At 36.7% G+C, this 18,926-nt stretch overlaps 1 protein-coding gene across 1 annotated transcript in view; it reads right to left on the minus strand.

Annotated features, from left to right (window-relative positions):
- Window positions 1–2,500: 2,500 nt before the first annotated feature.
- uggt1 (UDP-glucose glycoprotein glucosyltransferase 1) overlaps window positions 2,501–18,926 on the minus strand; it is a 31,668-nt gene continuing 15,242 nt past the window's right edge. The window contains exons 22-40 of the mRNA XM_079611670.1: window positions 18,170–18,376; window positions 17,883–18,014; window positions 17,657–17,787; window positions 16,006–16,101; window positions 15,824–15,926; window positions 14,881–14,960; window positions 14,460–14,649; window positions 12,875–13,033; window positions 12,699–12,784; window positions 12,517–12,601; window positions 11,362–11,450; window positions 11,154–11,258; window positions 9,573–9,657; window positions 8,964–9,146; window positions 8,420–8,580; window positions 7,015–7,129; window positions 6,778–6,894; window positions 6,125–6,290; window positions 2,501–4,919 (exon numbers count right to left, since the gene is read on the minus strand). Coding sequence (XP_079467796.1) covers window positions 4,894–4,919; window positions 6,125–6,290; window positions 6,778–6,894; window positions 7,015–7,129; window positions 8,420–8,580; window positions 8,964–9,146; window positions 9,573–9,657; window positions 11,154–11,258; window positions 11,362–11,450; window positions 12,517–12,601; window positions 12,699–12,784; window positions 12,875–13,033; window positions 14,460–14,649; window positions 14,881–14,960; window positions 15,824–15,926; window positions 16,006–16,101; window positions 17,657–17,787; window positions 17,883–18,014; window positions 18,170–18,376 — 2,316 coding nt within the window. The 3' untranslated portion in view covers window positions 2,501–4,893. The remainder of the gene's footprint in view (window positions 4,920–6,124; window positions 6,291–6,777; window positions 6,895–7,014; window positions 7,130–8,419; window positions 8,581–8,963; window positions 9,147–9,572; window positions 9,658–11,153; window positions 11,259–11,361; window positions 11,451–12,516; window positions 12,602–12,698; window positions 12,785–12,874; window positions 13,034–14,459; window positions 14,650–14,880; window positions 14,961–15,823; window positions 15,927–16,005; window positions 16,102–17,656; window positions 17,788–17,882; window positions 18,015–18,169; window positions 18,377–18,926) is intronic.

Genomic DNA, 18,926 nt, shown 5'->3' on the forward strand with positions numbered 1-18,926 from the left:
TGCATGTTCTTTATGTTCACATGCTGGCCTGTTTGCTGACAGTGGCTCGTAGAGTAAGAGCGCCACCCAATGGCTCACTACATTACTGCAATATAACATGGCCGCATACAAGCAAAACAAATCTGAGAATGCTGTTCACTCATCCAGACCATTACCATTAGAAATGCCATAGGTTTTGAAACGGGTATATATGGATATTTTAAAATGAAGGAATAAAACACCGTCTTTATGGGTCTTTTAGTTTACTACTGAGAAAATTGACCAGCACAAAAGGTCTACAGAAAAGACAACAGGACACACAGAGCCTGCCAAACCGTGAAGTGAGAATGACAGAAAGGTTGTGGAGGAGTGCATCAAGGGTGTCCCGTCACCTGCTGACCCAACCTGCTAGAAGATGAAGGCTAGAAACAGAGGTCAATGCACCTGTATGGATGAGAGACTTAACAGGAAGACTGGGTCAGAACAGTCATGGCATGAAATGCGATCAGATGACACATCTTGCTCCTCAAGATTTATCACAATGGGCAGTTATCAGCTCAGAATTTGTCTTTATATCAGCATGACAACTCACCACTTAATGGCTGTGTCCGAAACCTGGAAAATGGTGCTTTCTCATAGAAAGATATCATTTGCACATCCATTCTAGTGAACAGTTTTGTAATTGTTGACTAAAGCTATAAAATAAAGATAATATCTAATATGTATGTATGTATATATATATCATTTCATTATTTGTACACACAAACTTTTTTCAAACAGTGAAAGTTTTTAAATATGCGTGTGTGTTATATAAACATACACACATATATATTTACAAACTTTCCCTGTCAATTTTTTTGTAAATATTATAATTATATATTATTTATAGCCTATTACATATTACAAAGTTATTGTAAATATTTATTAATATTTTGAATTGGCTTTTATTTATATGATTATTGTGTGTGTTTGTAATTTCATATCAATTTAGCTAAAATGGCTACTGCATTTTCAACTAATACATTTATTTCAGCTTTACTCGAAAACTATTGTAGTATGGTTTTGACTTGTGTCACTTTCCCACGTGTTCTGTTCCATGAGCTCAGACAGACTACTTGGCTGTTGAACATTTATAAACTCTGCGAATTCACTGCAGCAAACGAGATAAAGCCCAGTCCCAGCTGGCAAAAAGGCTACTAAAACTGTTCTCCTGCTGGGCTGGGGAAGACATGGGCACGACATGGGCACAGGCGGCACACGGACGGACAGCCTCCTGGCCCAGACCGACAGCCGTTAGCGAGATCAAAGCGAGGGCAGAAGGCATCGGGATGCCTGTATACCCAGACAAGGGACGCGGCTTAACAGATGTGGGTGTTGGTCATTACTATCAGTGATCCGTTTTAATGTGCCCGCTGAGTAAGGGACGGCTGACCAGTGCCATCTGGATAGAGACGCGCTCTCCCTCCCTCTGTTTCAGCTCGCCACAGTCACAGTCTCCCCCCCCCCCAGCAACAGGAGGGATGCCCAATTTCTGTCCGTCTCGCTCGCTCTCGTCCAATATGACGCCGCTACCTCTCTACTCGCTCTCTCTCTCTCTCTCCTGTGAGGCCTCAACGGACCATGAGGAACAAGACAGCAGCGAGAGACTAACCGACGGAGTAAAGGTCACAAAAGAAGGGAAGACAGGAAAAATAAAACCATGGGAAGAGAGAGAGAGAGAGAGAGAGAGAGAGAGAGAGAGAGAGAGAGAGAGAGAGACGGGGAGTGGGGTAAGGACAGACAGCACAAACTCATCTAGATGCAAATTCATCCTCCTAAAAAGAGGTCTGAAGGAAGGAAGAAAGTAAAAAAAAAGCGGCCAAAGCAGAGGACGAGCAGTCTGCGCCTAATGTACAGAAATAAATGGCATGCGCGTTGCCATGGTAACAATGAACTGACAGAGAGAAAGAGTGGATCCAGGCTAAAACTATCATCTACATGTAAATGATCCTCTTTCTGGCTCCACTGCTCTGCTCTCAATTGATATTGACAGACTTTTAGTTTTTTCTTCCTCTGTAAATAGAAACTGTAGGCCTATATCTTTATGCTCCCTGTCAGGAGATTTCACCACTGAAATTACTGAACACTTCTCACACACTTTCTAAACGGAAACCGTGATACATTTGTTTCATGACTCTATTGAATAGCCTACTTTATTGAATATTATTGAGTAACATTATACATTATTTCACTGTCACTTATGATTTAATGCATCCTTGCTGAATAAAACTGTAAAAAAAAAAAAAAAAATTTAAGAATCAACTTACTGAACAAGTAGTGTAATATCATGGTATGTTAACATAACATGCACACTAGTATTTACTGTACATGATTCTTCATTTGGCATGTCCAAAAAAACATGGTATTACTGAGTCCAAATAATAGGAGTACCATGGGACGTTGTTTGTATCAAAGCTGAAAATCGAACCATCGGCACCCTTCACAATTCATTAAACCATTGATCCAAGTCAAGGACACTTTTGTAGTGCAATAATGAGTTTAATGGGTTTAATTGACTTCATCGCTAAGAGAAAATTAGCTTGAATGTGTCTACATAACTGCATCGTTAAATATCATTTGTGAGCATATAATCTCAAAACTGAAAAGAACATTAGAAAATGCATTGGGCAAAAAAAAAAAAAAAAAATGGTCAAGGACAGATTACTGTCCTGCAGATATGAGACAACGTCCAAATAACAAGAAATTGCATTACAAATATGAGAAGGCCACAACAGTGAAATCTAAAGTTTCAAATATGAATAGTTTGATATGCAAAAATGTTATGTGCATTAAAAAAAAATGGCAAAAAGTTACCATGGCATATTAGACACTGAATGCACAAAAACAATGTTGAGAAGACACAGATAGGAATCGAAAACCTAAGAAAAGCAAAGGTTTTGCTTGTGCTTAAAATAAATATACCAGTTTTCTGATAAACTATTGGGGAAGTTTAGTCATTTACTCACCCTCAAGTTGTTCTAAACCTGCATGAAGTTCTTTCATCTGTTGAACGTAACAGAAGATATTTTTAAGAATGCGGATAACCAAACAGTTGATGAGCCTCATTGGCTTCAATAGTGTAGGGAAAAAAAATACTATGGAGAACAGAAACTGTTTGGATACTTACACTCATCAAAATATGTTTTGTGTTCAGCAGAAGAAAAAAAACGTTATACAGCTTGAGGGTGAGTAAATGATGACAGAATTTTCACTTTGGGGTGAACTATCCCTTTAATCGACAGAGACAGAGCATCTAAAAACAAGGCAATAATCATACATCTCTCTCTACATTATGGTCATAGTTTTACTACTGGATTGTGCTGCCATCACTTGGTAGAATAATGCATTGCAATGAGTGGATTATATTTGGCTTTCTAAAAGAGTGTTCAAAAGTGGCCAAGAAAAATTGAATTGAATTATTAGCACCAGACTGTTAAAAAAATGCTTCCATTTGGTACAATACATTGTTTTATTACAAAACATTGTCATCCCACAATTAATCTTACAGTAATTCCAAAGGATCATAGTTTTGACTGAAAAGTTTCCCCATATTGACTGTACTCAGTAAAGGAACAGTAGATAAACCACAAGACACTGTAATGTACCTCTCAAACAGAACAAAGCACAAGGCACTGTACAAGCCCAGCTTTTCACTTTAAAATTCAGACTCTATTGGTGACTTCCAGGTAATAACCAGAGATGAAAAAGTCTGCACAGATCTATATTAAATCCCAGCCCATGGATTATGATCAAATGTATGAAGCTAGTGGTCATTCTCAAACCGACAAGAGCAGTACCACAGAAATGGACGTGGCCCAAAAAAGGATAATCCAGTGATACTTAAAAAACAAACAAAAAAACTAACAAAAATGAAATTTCAGCAACAACCTGTAATTACCAGCTAGCAGCATCTCTGGAGCAAGTCGGTGTTTCTTTGCCCCCTCGTAATCTTATAAAAACATCAATTTAATCCTGTAGGGCCATTGACTGACTTTAACTGAATGCCATTATGAATCATCTTAACATGGAGTAAACATGAACCAACATTAGACTGTGACAACACTACATGTTGAGCTTTTCAATGCACACAGATATCTTTCAGTTAATTAACATTTCCTTATGCGGGACAGAAAAAGCTGCGACTAAATCAACCGAATAGCTTGTTCCTGAGTTAAAAGCTCTTTTGACGCGTCTCTTTGAAGAGTGATGCGATTTTAACATTATGGAAACACCAGAATCACAAACACAGACCAGAGCTGGCTTGTTTTCCAAAAGATGAATCTGGATTTTTACATACTTTGATGTGTCATCTGAGCATTGAAGTCTAAATATTATGACATCACTTTCAACACCATGGGTGGCTTTTAAATAAACAGTCTGCATTTTATGTTTCATGATTTAATAATAATTTTCATGAGATAAATTCAGTGCCTGATATTACAGCTAAGAGGGACGTTTATCAAATCTGTTTTAATATTAAAATTGAGCACATGCAGTTTCTTGTTCAATTAAGTTATTCCCTATGGTACGTACTTCAATCAATCAATCAGAAACTGTGATAGTCTTTTTGCTCACGTGGAAATTATATTGTTTATGGCAAATGCAAGTGTATCAGGCCCAGAGGGGGTTGTAGGGGGTTAAACATCAAAAAGTGCCTGGAGAGAGGAGATGTCCTCTGCCTGTGTCGTTTACCCAGAACCCCGAAACCTCCACAAACATTCAGGTACAAAAGAGGGAATTTTGCATTAATTCTGTTCAAGTCAAGTTTAGCACGAATGTCAACCCATTCCAGGAGGATAGGCTTGGTTTAAAAAGGGTGAAAAAAAGACAACTCTTTGAACAGAGTCCCCTCTTCTTCGGTCGCAGAGCATCAGCTCAAAGCTCTATGTGTGTGTCACCACCTGACAGAGAGGAAGAGTGAGGAAGAGCAGAAAGACGATCAAATTATGCAAATAATTAGAAGGTATTTGGCACTTTCCACAATTGAGCTACATTTACATTTCTAAAGAGAAAACTAGAGATATGTTAGGTGAGCTATTCATATTTATACAGTACCATTCAAAAGTTTGGGGTCAGTGAGATTTGTTTTTGTTTTTTTGAAAGAAATTAATACTTTTATTCAGCAAGAACACATTAAATTGAACAAAAGTGACAGTAAAGACGTTTATGTTTGAAAAATATGTGTATGTCAAATAAATGCTGTTCTTTGAACTTTCTACTCAAAGAAAACTGAAAAAAAAGAAAAAAAAATATATAATATATATATATATATATATATATATATATATATACACACACTATATATTTCTTTCTTTTTTTTGTATTCTTTGAGTAGAAAGTTACTCAATATATCATTTATATATATCAGTTTCCACAAAATATTAAACAGCACAACTGTTTTCAACATTGATAATAATATAGAAATGTTTCTTGAGCATCAAATCAGCATATTATAATGATGTTTGAAGAATCATGTGAAAAATGCTGAAAATTCAACTTTGCCATCACAGAAATAAAATAAATGTATTGTTTAAAACTGTTATTTAAAATAGTAATATTTCACAATATTACTTGAGCAGAGCTTTTGAGCAGTAGCGTATAATAATGTCATCATTTTGATGCATGTTGAATAGATATTCAATTCATTGTAAGGAAAAACGTAGTCATTTTAATTTCCAAAAAGTTCATTACTACATGATTGTCCCCCATCAAAACAAAGCTACGTTATTTATTTGAAACTAATAAACACAATGTGGACCCTGTAAAAAGTAAAATAAATATTAAGCGTTTTTAATATTTACATTCTATATATTTTATTTTATTTATTGTAAAAACACATTTATATTACATTGTGTTTCACATCTATACACCACATCAAATTGTGTATAGACATGCCCCAAACTTTGGAATCAGGGTTGCAAAATAAATCAATAAAGCTTGTACTGTACAATTATTTTCCCCTCATGAAGTGGACGAACAACATTTATAAGAATTGAAATTCCTATTTTGTACCATAATCGTGGAAGGTGCCGTTCAAAAGACTAAAACATCTCAGTGACAATCACTTCCACAGGACGCAAACAGGAAAAGGCCAGATTGGTCTCACCTGGGTGTTTTCTGTCTGTTTGCTGAGAGCTGTCTGTGGTGCCTCTCTCTTTCTCCCCCAGGAAGTTGTTGTAGATTCTCTTTAACTCCTGGTCATAGCCGCTCCACTCGGCTACTATACGCACAGCAGCCTGCAGCTTTGGCTCTTTTGTCTGCGGGTTGTTGCACTAAGACAGACAAATACAAAGTGTCAATTAATGCCAACAAACATAACATGAAAATCAAAAAAACCTGAAAATATGAGTTCTAGTGGCTTTTTATGGCAGAAATGTATAATCATTGCATGCATACACACGAATCTGAGTGAAATCTGCGTATGAACGTTTTTACAAACAAATTATGATTAATCAATAACTTTCTTTCTAAAATGTATTCTAAATTTATGAAAATATGTAAGAACAACTAAAACCACTCATACGTAAAAATCACATACACTTGGTGGCCATTTAAACATTAGTTACAATTTTACAATTAAACATGGATATACGTTTTAAATGCATATATACTCCGAATAATCAGAATTCATCACAATGATGTAACGGACAAATTCATGGGAGTACGCACGTGTTGTGTTCAAATGAGCGTACAAATATAAATAGTGTACGCAATTATTAGTGAATGAGACCCATTGTATGCAGAACGCAATGGACCTACCAAATCTATAGTCTTGGCTTTCTTTTTAGATGCTTCATCACACCAGGTCTCACACCAAAGCCACTCCTGAGGAAGTGACTTGATTGGCACCTGGTGGATCATGTTGTTGGGCAGATCCTGAGAGAGGAAAAAAAAAAACAATCAATGAAAGACACACATGATTGCACTGCACACCGATAAAGCCTTTTCTATGTGGGAAGTGATACAGGAGAACAATTTAAGAAAGATAGTCCCCACCTGGTCCAGATTGGACAGGCTGTTGGGGTCTTGACTCAGACCCTGGTACTGGCCTCTCAGTCTGTCTCCAGCTGCGATCTTCCTGAACTTTTTCAGATCGACCACATATAGAGCACTGAGGAGCACAAAAAAACAAATCAAGTCACATTTATTGATATAGCACAATACAGATTGCTTCAAAGCAGCTTCAAAGTAATAAACAGGGAACATTATTGAAATGTTAGTTCAGCCTAAAATGAAAATTAACTCATCATACTCACCATGGCTTTGCTCTAATGCAATATGCTCTTCTTTCTTTTTCGGACCACAAAAAAAGAAAAAAGAAAATAGAAAAACTCATGCATCCATATAATGGCAGTCAATAGTGACCAGCATCAAATGTAAAAGTATCACAGACTGATGCCATGTGACATGTGCCATATATTTCAAGTGTTCTAGGGGTATATGATAGTGTTTGGTGAAAAAAAAAACTTTAAAAAAACATAAAATTTAATGTATTATTTAATGAAAATCCTGATCTTGGTTGTTGGTCTTCTGTGAACGACTGTGTTTATGAGACAGTATTAGCGCCGCAGTTCACTCTGACTCGCTCAGAAAAAGCAGATAAGAAAAAGTTGTGAAAAATCAAGATTAAAAATGTAACATGAAATACAATCCATCTACTTTCTTCTCTGAGGTGAAAACATCTGTTGTGTTCATCTCAACCAGAAGCGATGGAGCTCACATCTATCAACTGTCATTCTGACTGTCATCAGACAACCGGAGTTCCGTTCCGGAGATATTCAACTCAAGTGATGAAAACGCACAGATACTTTTTTGAGATTTGTAGGATTTCTAGTATTTCATGTCATGTTTTTATTAATCTTGATTTCTCACAAAATATGTGCTTTTTCTGAGTGAGTCAGAGTGAACTGTGGCGCTAATAGAGTCACATGAACGTGCAGTCGAGCACGGTAGACCAACGGCAAAGGTTAGGATTTTTGTTAAATAATACATTCAATTTCGGTTCGTTTTTTTACAAACCCTATCATATACCCCAAAACACTTGGAATATACGACACGTGTTGCATAGGACCCTTTTGTGATATATGAAATATATGGATCCCCCCCCTCCTTTTGTGGTCCAAAAAGAAAAAGAATGGCTTACTGCGTTAGAACACCCCCAGGGTGAGTAAATGATGACTTAATTTTCACTTTTGGGTGAACTATTCCTTTAATGGTGCCAAATTCTTGAATTATGAAACCAATTCCATTTCAGCTGTAAAGCATCTCTATAGAAGAAAATCACTGGAGGCACTGGACAGGGCTATCATGACTCCACTGAGCCATTTTAAACTACCAAAATGAGTCAGTTTGATATGTATCATCATTTAAAATAAAGGTAGATGGAAAAAGCCCTTCTTGCCTGATGTGGTATTTACGTCCTGCCAAGTGACTGGCCCAGTATCCAGACTTCCAGAAACGGTATCCATCCATCTCTCTCCGGCTCTCACAGAAAGGTGTGTAACCGTACGGCGCCCCCTCCAGATCAAAGTCCCGCAGCTCCTTCAAGTCTGTGCGAACTATCTGTAGGACAAAACACAACAACATTCATCAATCCTAGACTGGGCTTTTCATTCACAGACAAATCGACGGAAATGAGGGGCGAATGGAATCAGGACATGATATGGTAATACTTAAACCTGCATTTTCCACAAGAAACAAAATATTTAAATATTATTTTTGTTGTTATTATTTATATTTGAACTCCAACTGTATCTTTCTTTACCCAAAGGTGGCAGCAGTGCATCATCCATTGTGTAATGTGCGCATGATCCTCTCTCCATTTTGCATAACAAACACCCTAGATTACAACTGTGACTTCCAGTGCAAAAATAATCTCATAAGGGCAGACTGGTCACTAAAGACGGGAGGTCATGCCACACAACTGCATTGCTCTGTTTCTGTACCTGATCCGCATCTACAAAGAGGAACTTGTCCACAGCCAGGGGGAAAAGCACATCGAGGAACAGGATCTTATATCCCCAGATGATCCTTTGCTTTTCTGTCTGCTGGTGAAGCCAACGTGGCCATTTATACTGCACCAGCTCGTACTGGAAACCATACTTCTCTGCCATATATGGAATAAACTCCTGCAAGAGACACACACACACACACACAAGTATGTAATGTATATACCGTTCACAAACCTGTAGTCAGCAAGATTTTTTTTTAAAGAAATTAATACTTTTATTCAGCAAGGATGTATCAAATTAATCAAATGTGACAGCAAAGGAAGCCATTTAAATGTTAATAGATTTCTATTTTAAATAAATGTTCTTTTAACTTTTTATTCATCAAATAAATGTTTTTAAGCACCAACAATCAGCATATTAGAAGTATTTCTGAAGGATCATGTGACAATGAAAACTGGATTAATGGCTACACAAATGACAGAAATAAATTACATTTGATAAAATAAAAATGTATATATGTATATTGTTTGTACTGTATTTGACAAATAAATAGACTTATAGTTATAATCTATATGCCATCATGCTAAATCTTGAATCCAGTACCTTAAAAGTTGGAGACAGGTAGTTTTTGAGGAACCAGAACTTGACGGGTGTCTTGGTGTGTTTGAGCACAGACAGCATCATTATCCTGCAGAGACAGAGAGAGGCCAAAGCTCAACACAGAGAGCCTGCAGTGACAAGCCGCAGAAGAGTTATGCGAGTGACCTTCTAAACTGAGCTGCATTACACAACCAATAACATTGCCGTTAATAAGAAACAGCAAGTCTAGAGATCAGCATTTAAAAAGAGGCCTATTCCCTCAAAAAGAAAAAAAAGAAACATAACCGTATATATAAGAAGGAAAATGTCACAAAAAGTCAAGATGTGACCCAAGCTAGGCGGTCACGTAAAGTTATTGCATTTCCTTAATATGTGAAATTAGAAGATGTATGCATGTTATTTTTCAGTATCACATCAGGGTATACACAAGAGGATTTGTCTGTATTACATGTCAAAGCTATAGCAATAAGATACCATTGCATAAGAATGATATTAAAGTCATATATTTGTCATTGCAGAAATGTCAAGATCCATTTGAGAACATGAACAGGGCTCTACGCTAACATTTGTTTTTTTCTCTATGCAAACAATGGCAGCCCTGCTGATAGATCACTTTATAAACGTTTGATAAAACTAAAATATATTGGTAATGCTGAGGTAGTTTAGGAAAATTAAAATATATGAATCAACCTTTAATAACTATGACATTCATAACTACTTGAATATATTTTCACGAAAGATATGTTAAGCTATTAAATGTTTATAATGTTATTGATTAAAGTTATTTGTCTGGATGCATTAAATAAATGAAGGGCTAAGGCTTTACTCATGAATAATAATAGCGCTGAGACGTTAGCCTAATCTGTATAATTTGACATTCTCGTGACAAATTCACAAATCCTACATTAGCAAAGAAACAGTGAGCCTGACTTGAGCTTGCTGACTTCCGTAGCTTGACTTGAAGTTTACCAAACAATGGTTGCATTACCCAATTAATATTCAAGCAGAATACCTTAATTTCACATTGGGGTGTACATCAAATAAAATAAAATAAAATAAATAAACAATTTTCTCTGCTTCACAATAGCAAGATGTGCAAGAAAGGACTAAGAAATACATCCATATGGACACAACCAATTAAAAAAGGGAAAATGGCATTAAAGATGTGAACGGCCCCATACACAGTAGCAAACTTCTTCTTTTTTATTCTGATGACATAATAAATGCAGTATTAAAAGGATAGTTCACCCAAAAATGAAAATTCTGTCATCATTTACTCCCCCTCAAGTCCAAACCTGTATGTATAGTATGGGAAAAAATACTGTGGAAGTCAATGGGGCCCATCAACTGTTTGGTTACTGACATTCATCAAAATATATTATTTTGTGTTCAGCAGAAGACATAAATTCATACAGGTTTGGAACAATTTGAGGTTGAGTAAATGATGACAAAATGTTCATTTTTGGGTGAATTATCAAGTCACTTGCATACTGTGGGTGTGACCAAATACTTTTTTCACATTTACAGTACATTTCACTTGCAATGGTGGCACTGTAAAATCCTACTGAAAAGCAGCTGTGTTACCTGAGGAACCTCTCGTACAAGTGACCAGAGGCCACAGAGAAAATGTTGATGACATCGTCTTTCTCCTGTTTGAGTTCTTCTGGCTTTGAACCACCGGTAAATCCTCTGAAAGAGAGAAAGAAAGATCCATTGAATATACAAATATTGGGTCCCACTCTATATTAAGTGGCTTTAAGTACTGAACAGGCAACAGAGCTGGTGTTTGTACCTGGTTAGAGACGTCCAGAATCCAGAGTCGTTCTCATGGGTACCATCACTAAGAAGCTCCTCATTCATCATATCAGGCTTTTTCTGCACCTGCGAACATGATATAGGGCAACAAAATCCATGCATTAAATCCCACTGCACTAATGCTGAGCACAAGTAATTGCAGCACTCTGTGAGCTATTTTTGGTTTAAGACAGTTTAATATGGTTATTCTGGTCAATAAATAAAATAAATAAAAGACATGGGTGACAGACAGATTCCTAAAAAAAACGAATTATTTAAATAAATGGAGTTACTAGCTAGCTTGGAATTGCATAATAATGCATGGTTTAAATGCAATGCAATAATAAAATAACGTTAAGAAAATAATGTAGAAATGACTTCCTTGCTGACAAGAATTAATCAAAACTATGCTAAGGTCTCGTCTACACTTTTTGAAAAATTGATTCAACCCAAATGCATTAAATGATCATAAAGTGACCGTAAAGACATAATATATGATAATAATACAAATGTTCCTGACGTTCAGCTAGGAACTTCAGAACTCTATGTGACGACATTCCAAATGCCCCACTATGAGCACAAACTAAAATTGTATTCAAACGCAAAATGCCGTTTTACAACCAGTAAGATAAACCAGGGACATTAAATGTATTTCTCAATGTCCCAGGCACTGGCAAGTGAAGTTAATTTTGACATGTAGTGAGCATGACTGCCAACTTTTGATGAGAAACCAATAATCTAAACCCTGAGACAAGCACTGCTGCATAAACAAACACATTTCCAACGGCCCATGCTGTATGCTTAAAGCCACAACGTGTCAAAAATTCAGATATATATAAACACACACTCATCCCAGTCCACATTCTTAATCCACCCACAGCCCCACAGGAAGCAGCAGACCTCACATTGGACACACGCCCACACACCTGCTGACATGTGACAGCTTGTCAGATATTAGAGTATATACTGGAAAAGTGAAGACACTCTCTCGCTCTCCATCTCTCCAGTTGAGCAGAAATGGAAGGAATATCTCACACGCTCTTGTCTACAGCCGCCAAAGAACATTCATTTCCGCTAATACCCTCAAACTAGAGAGACGGAGACCTTTTATGTGACCTCACCCCGACACCTTATTCATACACCCATTACTTACTTTCACTTTAATGATCTTGCTCTTGAAGTTGTTGAGGACGACGATTAAATCATCAGCTTCGGCTGGAGAGTCTGTACCATCGTGACTGCGACAGGGGAATCAAAATAGTGAACAGACAAATCAAGTGAAGATACAGAAGCACATTAAGACAGAGAGATGTCTAACACGCCATAATAGGGTACCTGTAGATTTTGTAGATCTCATCCGACCTGCCTTTCCGCAGTCTGAGCATCCAGGCTCCTGGGTTTGCTTTCAGCTGGAAATAACCCTGTTAAATAAGATCACAGAGAGGGACAGTGACGTCTGAGACCATTTTTAAGGCATTTATTCCCCAGATGAGTCTGTGACGTCCACTCACCAGGTTGGCCATGACGATGGTGTCGACTATGACAGGGTCAGAAGCTGAACCCAGAGTGAACTGCAGCCCACGAGGTGGCTGACCCGTCGTTACGTCAAAACAATGACCCTCCAGTAACAGATATTCCAACTCGTATTCAGCAGCCACGACACTGTCAACCTGCACAGAAGAGGATATGATGGCATTATTAATGAACACAAGAATGAATATTTGCCTATGGTTTAAAAAATTGTGTAATATATACACATAAATAAACTGTATTTTGTAGTGTACAAGAAAACGATATTCGGAGTTTGTTATAATACAATAAATGTGCTTTAAAGAACACTACTCATTCAAAGTAGTGACGGCCTGATAAACATACACACAAATACATATACATATATATCTGCCTAACAACACCCTTCAGCCGTTACTTATTCACGCTACAGCACAGCCTCTCGTACCTTATTGCTTACATATACACCGTCAAACCAAGAATTATTCAGACACCAGATATCATTTTTGCATTTTTTTCTAGTGGGTGCAAGACACTATAGTTCATTTATGTAAGTGAGGATAGCTAAATAAAGTAAACAGTGACATATTATACTTTACAATTCTTCATACAGTGGACTACCAGTAAAATGTATACAAATTTGGGACCTAAAATTATTCACACTTTGACCTGACCATGTTTTGCTTAAGTGTTTATTCTTAATTGCTAATGCGACCTTTTTACACCACAGACTGAACACAATTAAGCATCGCTTGGTAATTGGTTGACCTAAATTGGTTTTATCTAATTGTGTACTTAAATTTAACAGCTGACAGCTATTCAACCTAATTCATTTGTGAGACAGTCTAACAGAAGGATGGCCGAAAACAGTGAAATATCAACTGATTTGATAACTGCGTTCTTGTCATGTTTTATTACCATTTTCTAAACTTTAGTGAATATACTGTGATAATGTGAGAAGTTAATGTGAGATATAGACACACACACACACATCACCCACAAGTCATCCCATGTGTTTAAGAGAACACAATCACACAATCGTCACACAAAATATTTGTAATAACAAATGCTGCAGTCGAGGAATTTTTGGTACATCATAAATGACTTGTTGACTTGTGCCTCAGAGCATGCAGATGAAATGCAATAAACTCTGTCATGCTATCTTGCATTCGACTGCCTGGAGTTTGGGAATGCAGTCATGTGAGACACTTCTGGGACGTCATTATACCAAATCATTCTGATGACAGACCTTGGCTCAGACATTTTAGAATGTTTAAACCAAAATTTGCGATGCTATACAATAAAATTGGTCTGCTGGTTAGTCCAGTTATCCAATCACATCCTCTTGAGGCAAAGTTTTTTGTTGCGCATCGAGAAATGTATTCGGTAAATGTGTTTCCAACATAGTTTATGAGCAGGTCTTCTTATCGGATAAAACAATTATCCGCCTCAATTAACAGCATGCGTTTTTTTATGCGCATTTTTTGAATTTTTTTCCATCTATAATTTTTTTTATGCAATATAGCAAGATGCCCATAAAAATAGGTGGATGGATCAATGGCTAATGAGAGTGATGAGGATTCTTACCTCTTCGAGGTAGATGTTATCCAGATCGTAGCGTGTGTGGACTGATTCAACCATCCAGCTCTCGGGAGTGTTCAGATTGAGTGTAAACAATGGCGACTGAGGCATATCCAAGAACTTAGCTATCGGACCAGGAGCAAAGCTGCTATCTGATAAAAATGAAATCTCCGGCTCCAAGACATATCGATAGAAACTGATGGGGAAAAAACAAATCATGGTGTTGTTTTATCATAAACATAATATTATGCAATACAGCAAAGGGTAAAAAGATACATAAAGAAATATTAACTGGAAGATTTAGTGCTTTAGGGTGAATTATATCTTGTCGTATCACATGTCACTGTAGCCTGTAAATTAAATCCAAGTAAACAGTGAAATGTGAAGGTGACTGTGTTGTCACCGAGACAGTTTTTTCTCCTCTAACCTTTTCAGTGGGAGGTCAGAGAGCTTGGACTGGCAGTTCATGAACACTCGCAGGTTGACGTTGACCAGTTGCTTCAATATCTGAGTGGGCAAACAGGAAGTGACACGAGTCAAGGTACAAACAACCAAATGCTCTCACTGACAGCTGGTCTCAGAGGCAGAGCCAATGCAGACTGACTGCTGATTGACTGTACCTGTGAAATGTCACAGAGGGAGACCACATGTCCTGTGATGACTAATGCAGGTATATACACACTATGTAGGACAAGCAGGACATGATCCTGGATCATCATCCCTTTGGTCAACATTCCTGTCAAATAAAAATAGCTCTAACATAACCAAGGGGTCAAAATTGGACTGGTTAGCATGGTTCAACCATTTGATTATACGAGTAGATACATGTCCTACTTGTCTAACTCATGTTAAAGGGATAATTCACCCAAAATGAAAATTCAGTCAATTACTCTCCCCTGTTTTTCCAAAGCCATAAGACACGAAACCCCCAAAAAGATATTATTAATAAAATCGGAGAGATTTTTGTCCCTCTATTTAAAGTCTGACGCTTCAAAACGTTCACGAAAAGTTAGCTAAAGAAATTCATATGAATCAATCCATATTAGAGTATTCTATGTATGTTCTCTGGTGTTTATATGTAAATAAAAGCTGTTCATGTAAATCTGTTCATCATATAAAGTGATCGTGTCTCTTCAGACGACTTGGATTAAAGTGCTCGATTCACATGGATTTCTTTTCTGATCTCTTTATGAATTTATTAAACCGAGTTTTGGGTGAATAGACTTTTCATAAAAAATATCTTCATTTAAGTCCTGAAGATGAATGAAAGTCTTATGGGTTTGGAACAACATGTGAGTGAATAATTGATGAGAGAATTTTAATTTTGGGTAAACTATCCTTTTTAAGTGAAGGTGTGCCCATGATCTCACCAGGAGGAGGGGTGCCAGTTTCTGAGCATCTCTGGTCACTGGATCCAAAACAGCAACAACATCGAAGTACACTTCCTCTTCCTTTGGTCTAATCTTCACAGCACTGTAAAAAGGAAAAAGTTGACACTGAAGTTACTTCTGAAGATTTAAAGATAGTCCTGGTATGGGGAAAAGTGACGTACCTGTATCTGTCTTCTGCAAAAGTGTGCTCGATCCTTGCCTCACCTTTAGGCTGGGAGGACAGCAGGGAGTCCACCTTCATCACCAGATCACTAGCTCTAAATCACAACGAAACGTACAAAACAAAACGATTGAGTAAGGCCCAAAATCTACTCTACTCATTCTCAAGAATGAATGCAAATGCTTTATTTTCCTGTGTCGTCGCAATCAGAAATGTCAGACCACAAATTTTCGATTTGAAAAGAATCTTGCTGAGCAAGTTAGTTATTTGTGTTAACATGTATATAGGTAGATAGCGGATTAACAACAATCACTTTATTGGCACTGAATAGAGGTGTGAGTAGTACGGTATATCCTCTGATTCGATTAATATTCTTTACCTTCAGATTTTGACGCAATTTGATTAATTTGGAACAAATAAAACACTGTGGAGGAGAAGGATACAAAATCAGGAAGTAGAAAGCATAAGTATTTGTGCTGGTGTTTGAGAACAAATCGCTTGGATTGATCACTCCGAATATGTAATTATTGGTTTTCTAAAGTAAACAAAAGACATCAAATTGTGATGAGTTCAGGCTTGTTAATCCCCTCTGTCACCCACGAAATATCCTGCAAAGCATGTCAATCCTTGAGTCTATATATTCATGTCCAAAATTAACATCACAAAACAAAACAAATGTGCATTAAAAAAAATAATATACATCAAATCAGAAAAAAGCTAAATGTGCAATTAAATCTTTTAAATTACATTTAAATAAATGATAGCATTTTAATAATTACATTATTTGTACATGTCAAAATTAATGTTTATTAATTTAGATAAAGTTATTGTATTCATATTTAATGCTAGATTAAGGTAATATATATTCAGATTAGATTCACAAACTATTTAAAGGTTGTAACAAAACTAAATTGGAAATGGGCTTAAAATGTACCAGACATTGGCAGCGGAGGCAAAATGTTAATTTTATTGACTGTGTATGAGGGTTTTATATTTTCTGGCTAATATTGACAGATCTCAAATCAGAAAGAAAGAAAAAAAATACACCCCTACTCAGTGGAGTGAAACAGAAAGAATTCAAGTGTTTGAATCTGTGTTTCTTGATTATTTGTAGTGTCATTTCTTGCCATTTATTTTTGATAAATCACTTTTATTGACACATATAACAGAGTGGATAAGCAACCAGATTTGAACCAGTATTGCCCACACAAGCACCATGGCTAACCAAAGCTGAGCAAAAGGCAAAGTTTGTTCAAACTCTCTCACAGAGGCCTAATGCCAGATTCAAGCGCTGATAAAGACAATGACTAACTCTATTATAGCCAACACTTCAATAATCAGCCCTCTAAAAGTTTACTGAGAGGATAATGAACATGGTGTCACTGTCTCAGTCTGCTCTTCCAGTAAATACACATAAAACGCAACGTTTATTACGTCTCCGTCTTCGAGGCGGACCGACACGCTTCATTAAGAGGAAGTAATTACTGCAGAAAGTACATGTGTTAGTAATGTGTAATGCATCGTAATCCTTCCACAGTTCTGTACTGAAAGAGGTCTGGAGCTCTACTATTGGTTATACATGCAAACGGCAATCATTTGAATACATCAACAAATGTATATAACTTGTTTAGCACTGGATTGGTCTAGCATACCTGTCCTCTACCATGCCCAGCTGTTGAATTTTGCCCTTGATGCGCTCTCCTGATGTCTTTAGGATAATGCTCTCTAGAAGCAAAAAATCATCCTGGTTAAAGACCTCCCCTTCTTCCAATGGACCAATGATCTGCAGAGAACAAAAAAACAGGAAGCAAAGTAAGAAGAGCTTTCACAGTATCAGAAGTCTTGCTATACAGTCAGTTGGCGAAATGTCTAACTTACTCTTCCATTACTGATCACAGCCCTCTGGCCCTTCTTCAGTTTGAGGACATCCTGGCAGTAGCCAGAGTGAGCCAATAGGAAGTTCACATTAGAGGACTCATATGCACTCTTAAACAGAGGAACATCCATGCCCTGTAGTGCAGAAAAAAAAGCAGAGGGATCTGGTTACATTTGTTCTATATTAAATTATGCAGTTTAAAAGTGACATTTGCAGCAGCAACGGTGAAATAACCCAGAGCACATAATCCATCACAACTGTAAATGAATTCCAGGAGAGCTTATTTTACCCCGACAGCAAACTCTGCAATGTCACTCCCTCCGTAAAGAGCCTGTGCCGTCTCTTCTTTAGCCATTTTGGTGATGAAGTTTTTGGCGTTGTTGGAGGTTTGGGTCTGCATAGCTGACCATATAGCCCGAGCAATCAGGCTCTTCTCATTAGACGGGTCCTCGCTGGGATTATTGATCACTCCTAATCGTACATTGTTACTGGTTTTCTAAAGTAAAAAAAACAAAAACAAATTAGTTCAGAAAGTTTCTTTTTCCACTCCGTGATTTAAAGATTAGAGTTGTTGTATAAATATAAATGGAGCTGTTATATAAATCCATATGAATAGCATGCTAGGTTGAAATATCCAGTGTTGTTACTGATTACTTAAACTAATGATAGTTTTGTTTTTAATTGAAATAAAGCGGAAACAATACTAAATATAATTATAAAAAAAGAAAAAAATGTTGACTTGGCAATTAACTGAAATAAATGACTGAAACTGATCATTAAAACTGTAATAGAAACAAAATAGAGCTAAACAGAATATAAACTAATATAAATTATCCAGCAAAATATGTCAATCATTGAATCTACACATGCATGTCCAAAATTAACATTCACCAAATGTCAAGAGAAAAATATTCCTAACAATGTGCATTCAGCATGAATACATTTTTTTTAATAAAATGTAAAGTTAAATAAAATAAATACAAATATTTGTGCTGAAATGTGCCTCTAAATATATTGTAAATTATATTAAAATAAATTATAGCTTA

Source organism: Phoxinus phoxinus (assembly GCF_949152265.1).
Source record: "Phoxinus phoxinus genome assembly, chromosome: 5".
NCBI classification, from domain to species: domain Eukaryota; kingdom Metazoa; phylum Chordata; class Actinopteri; order Cypriniformes; family Leuciscidae; genus Phoxinus; species Phoxinus phoxinus.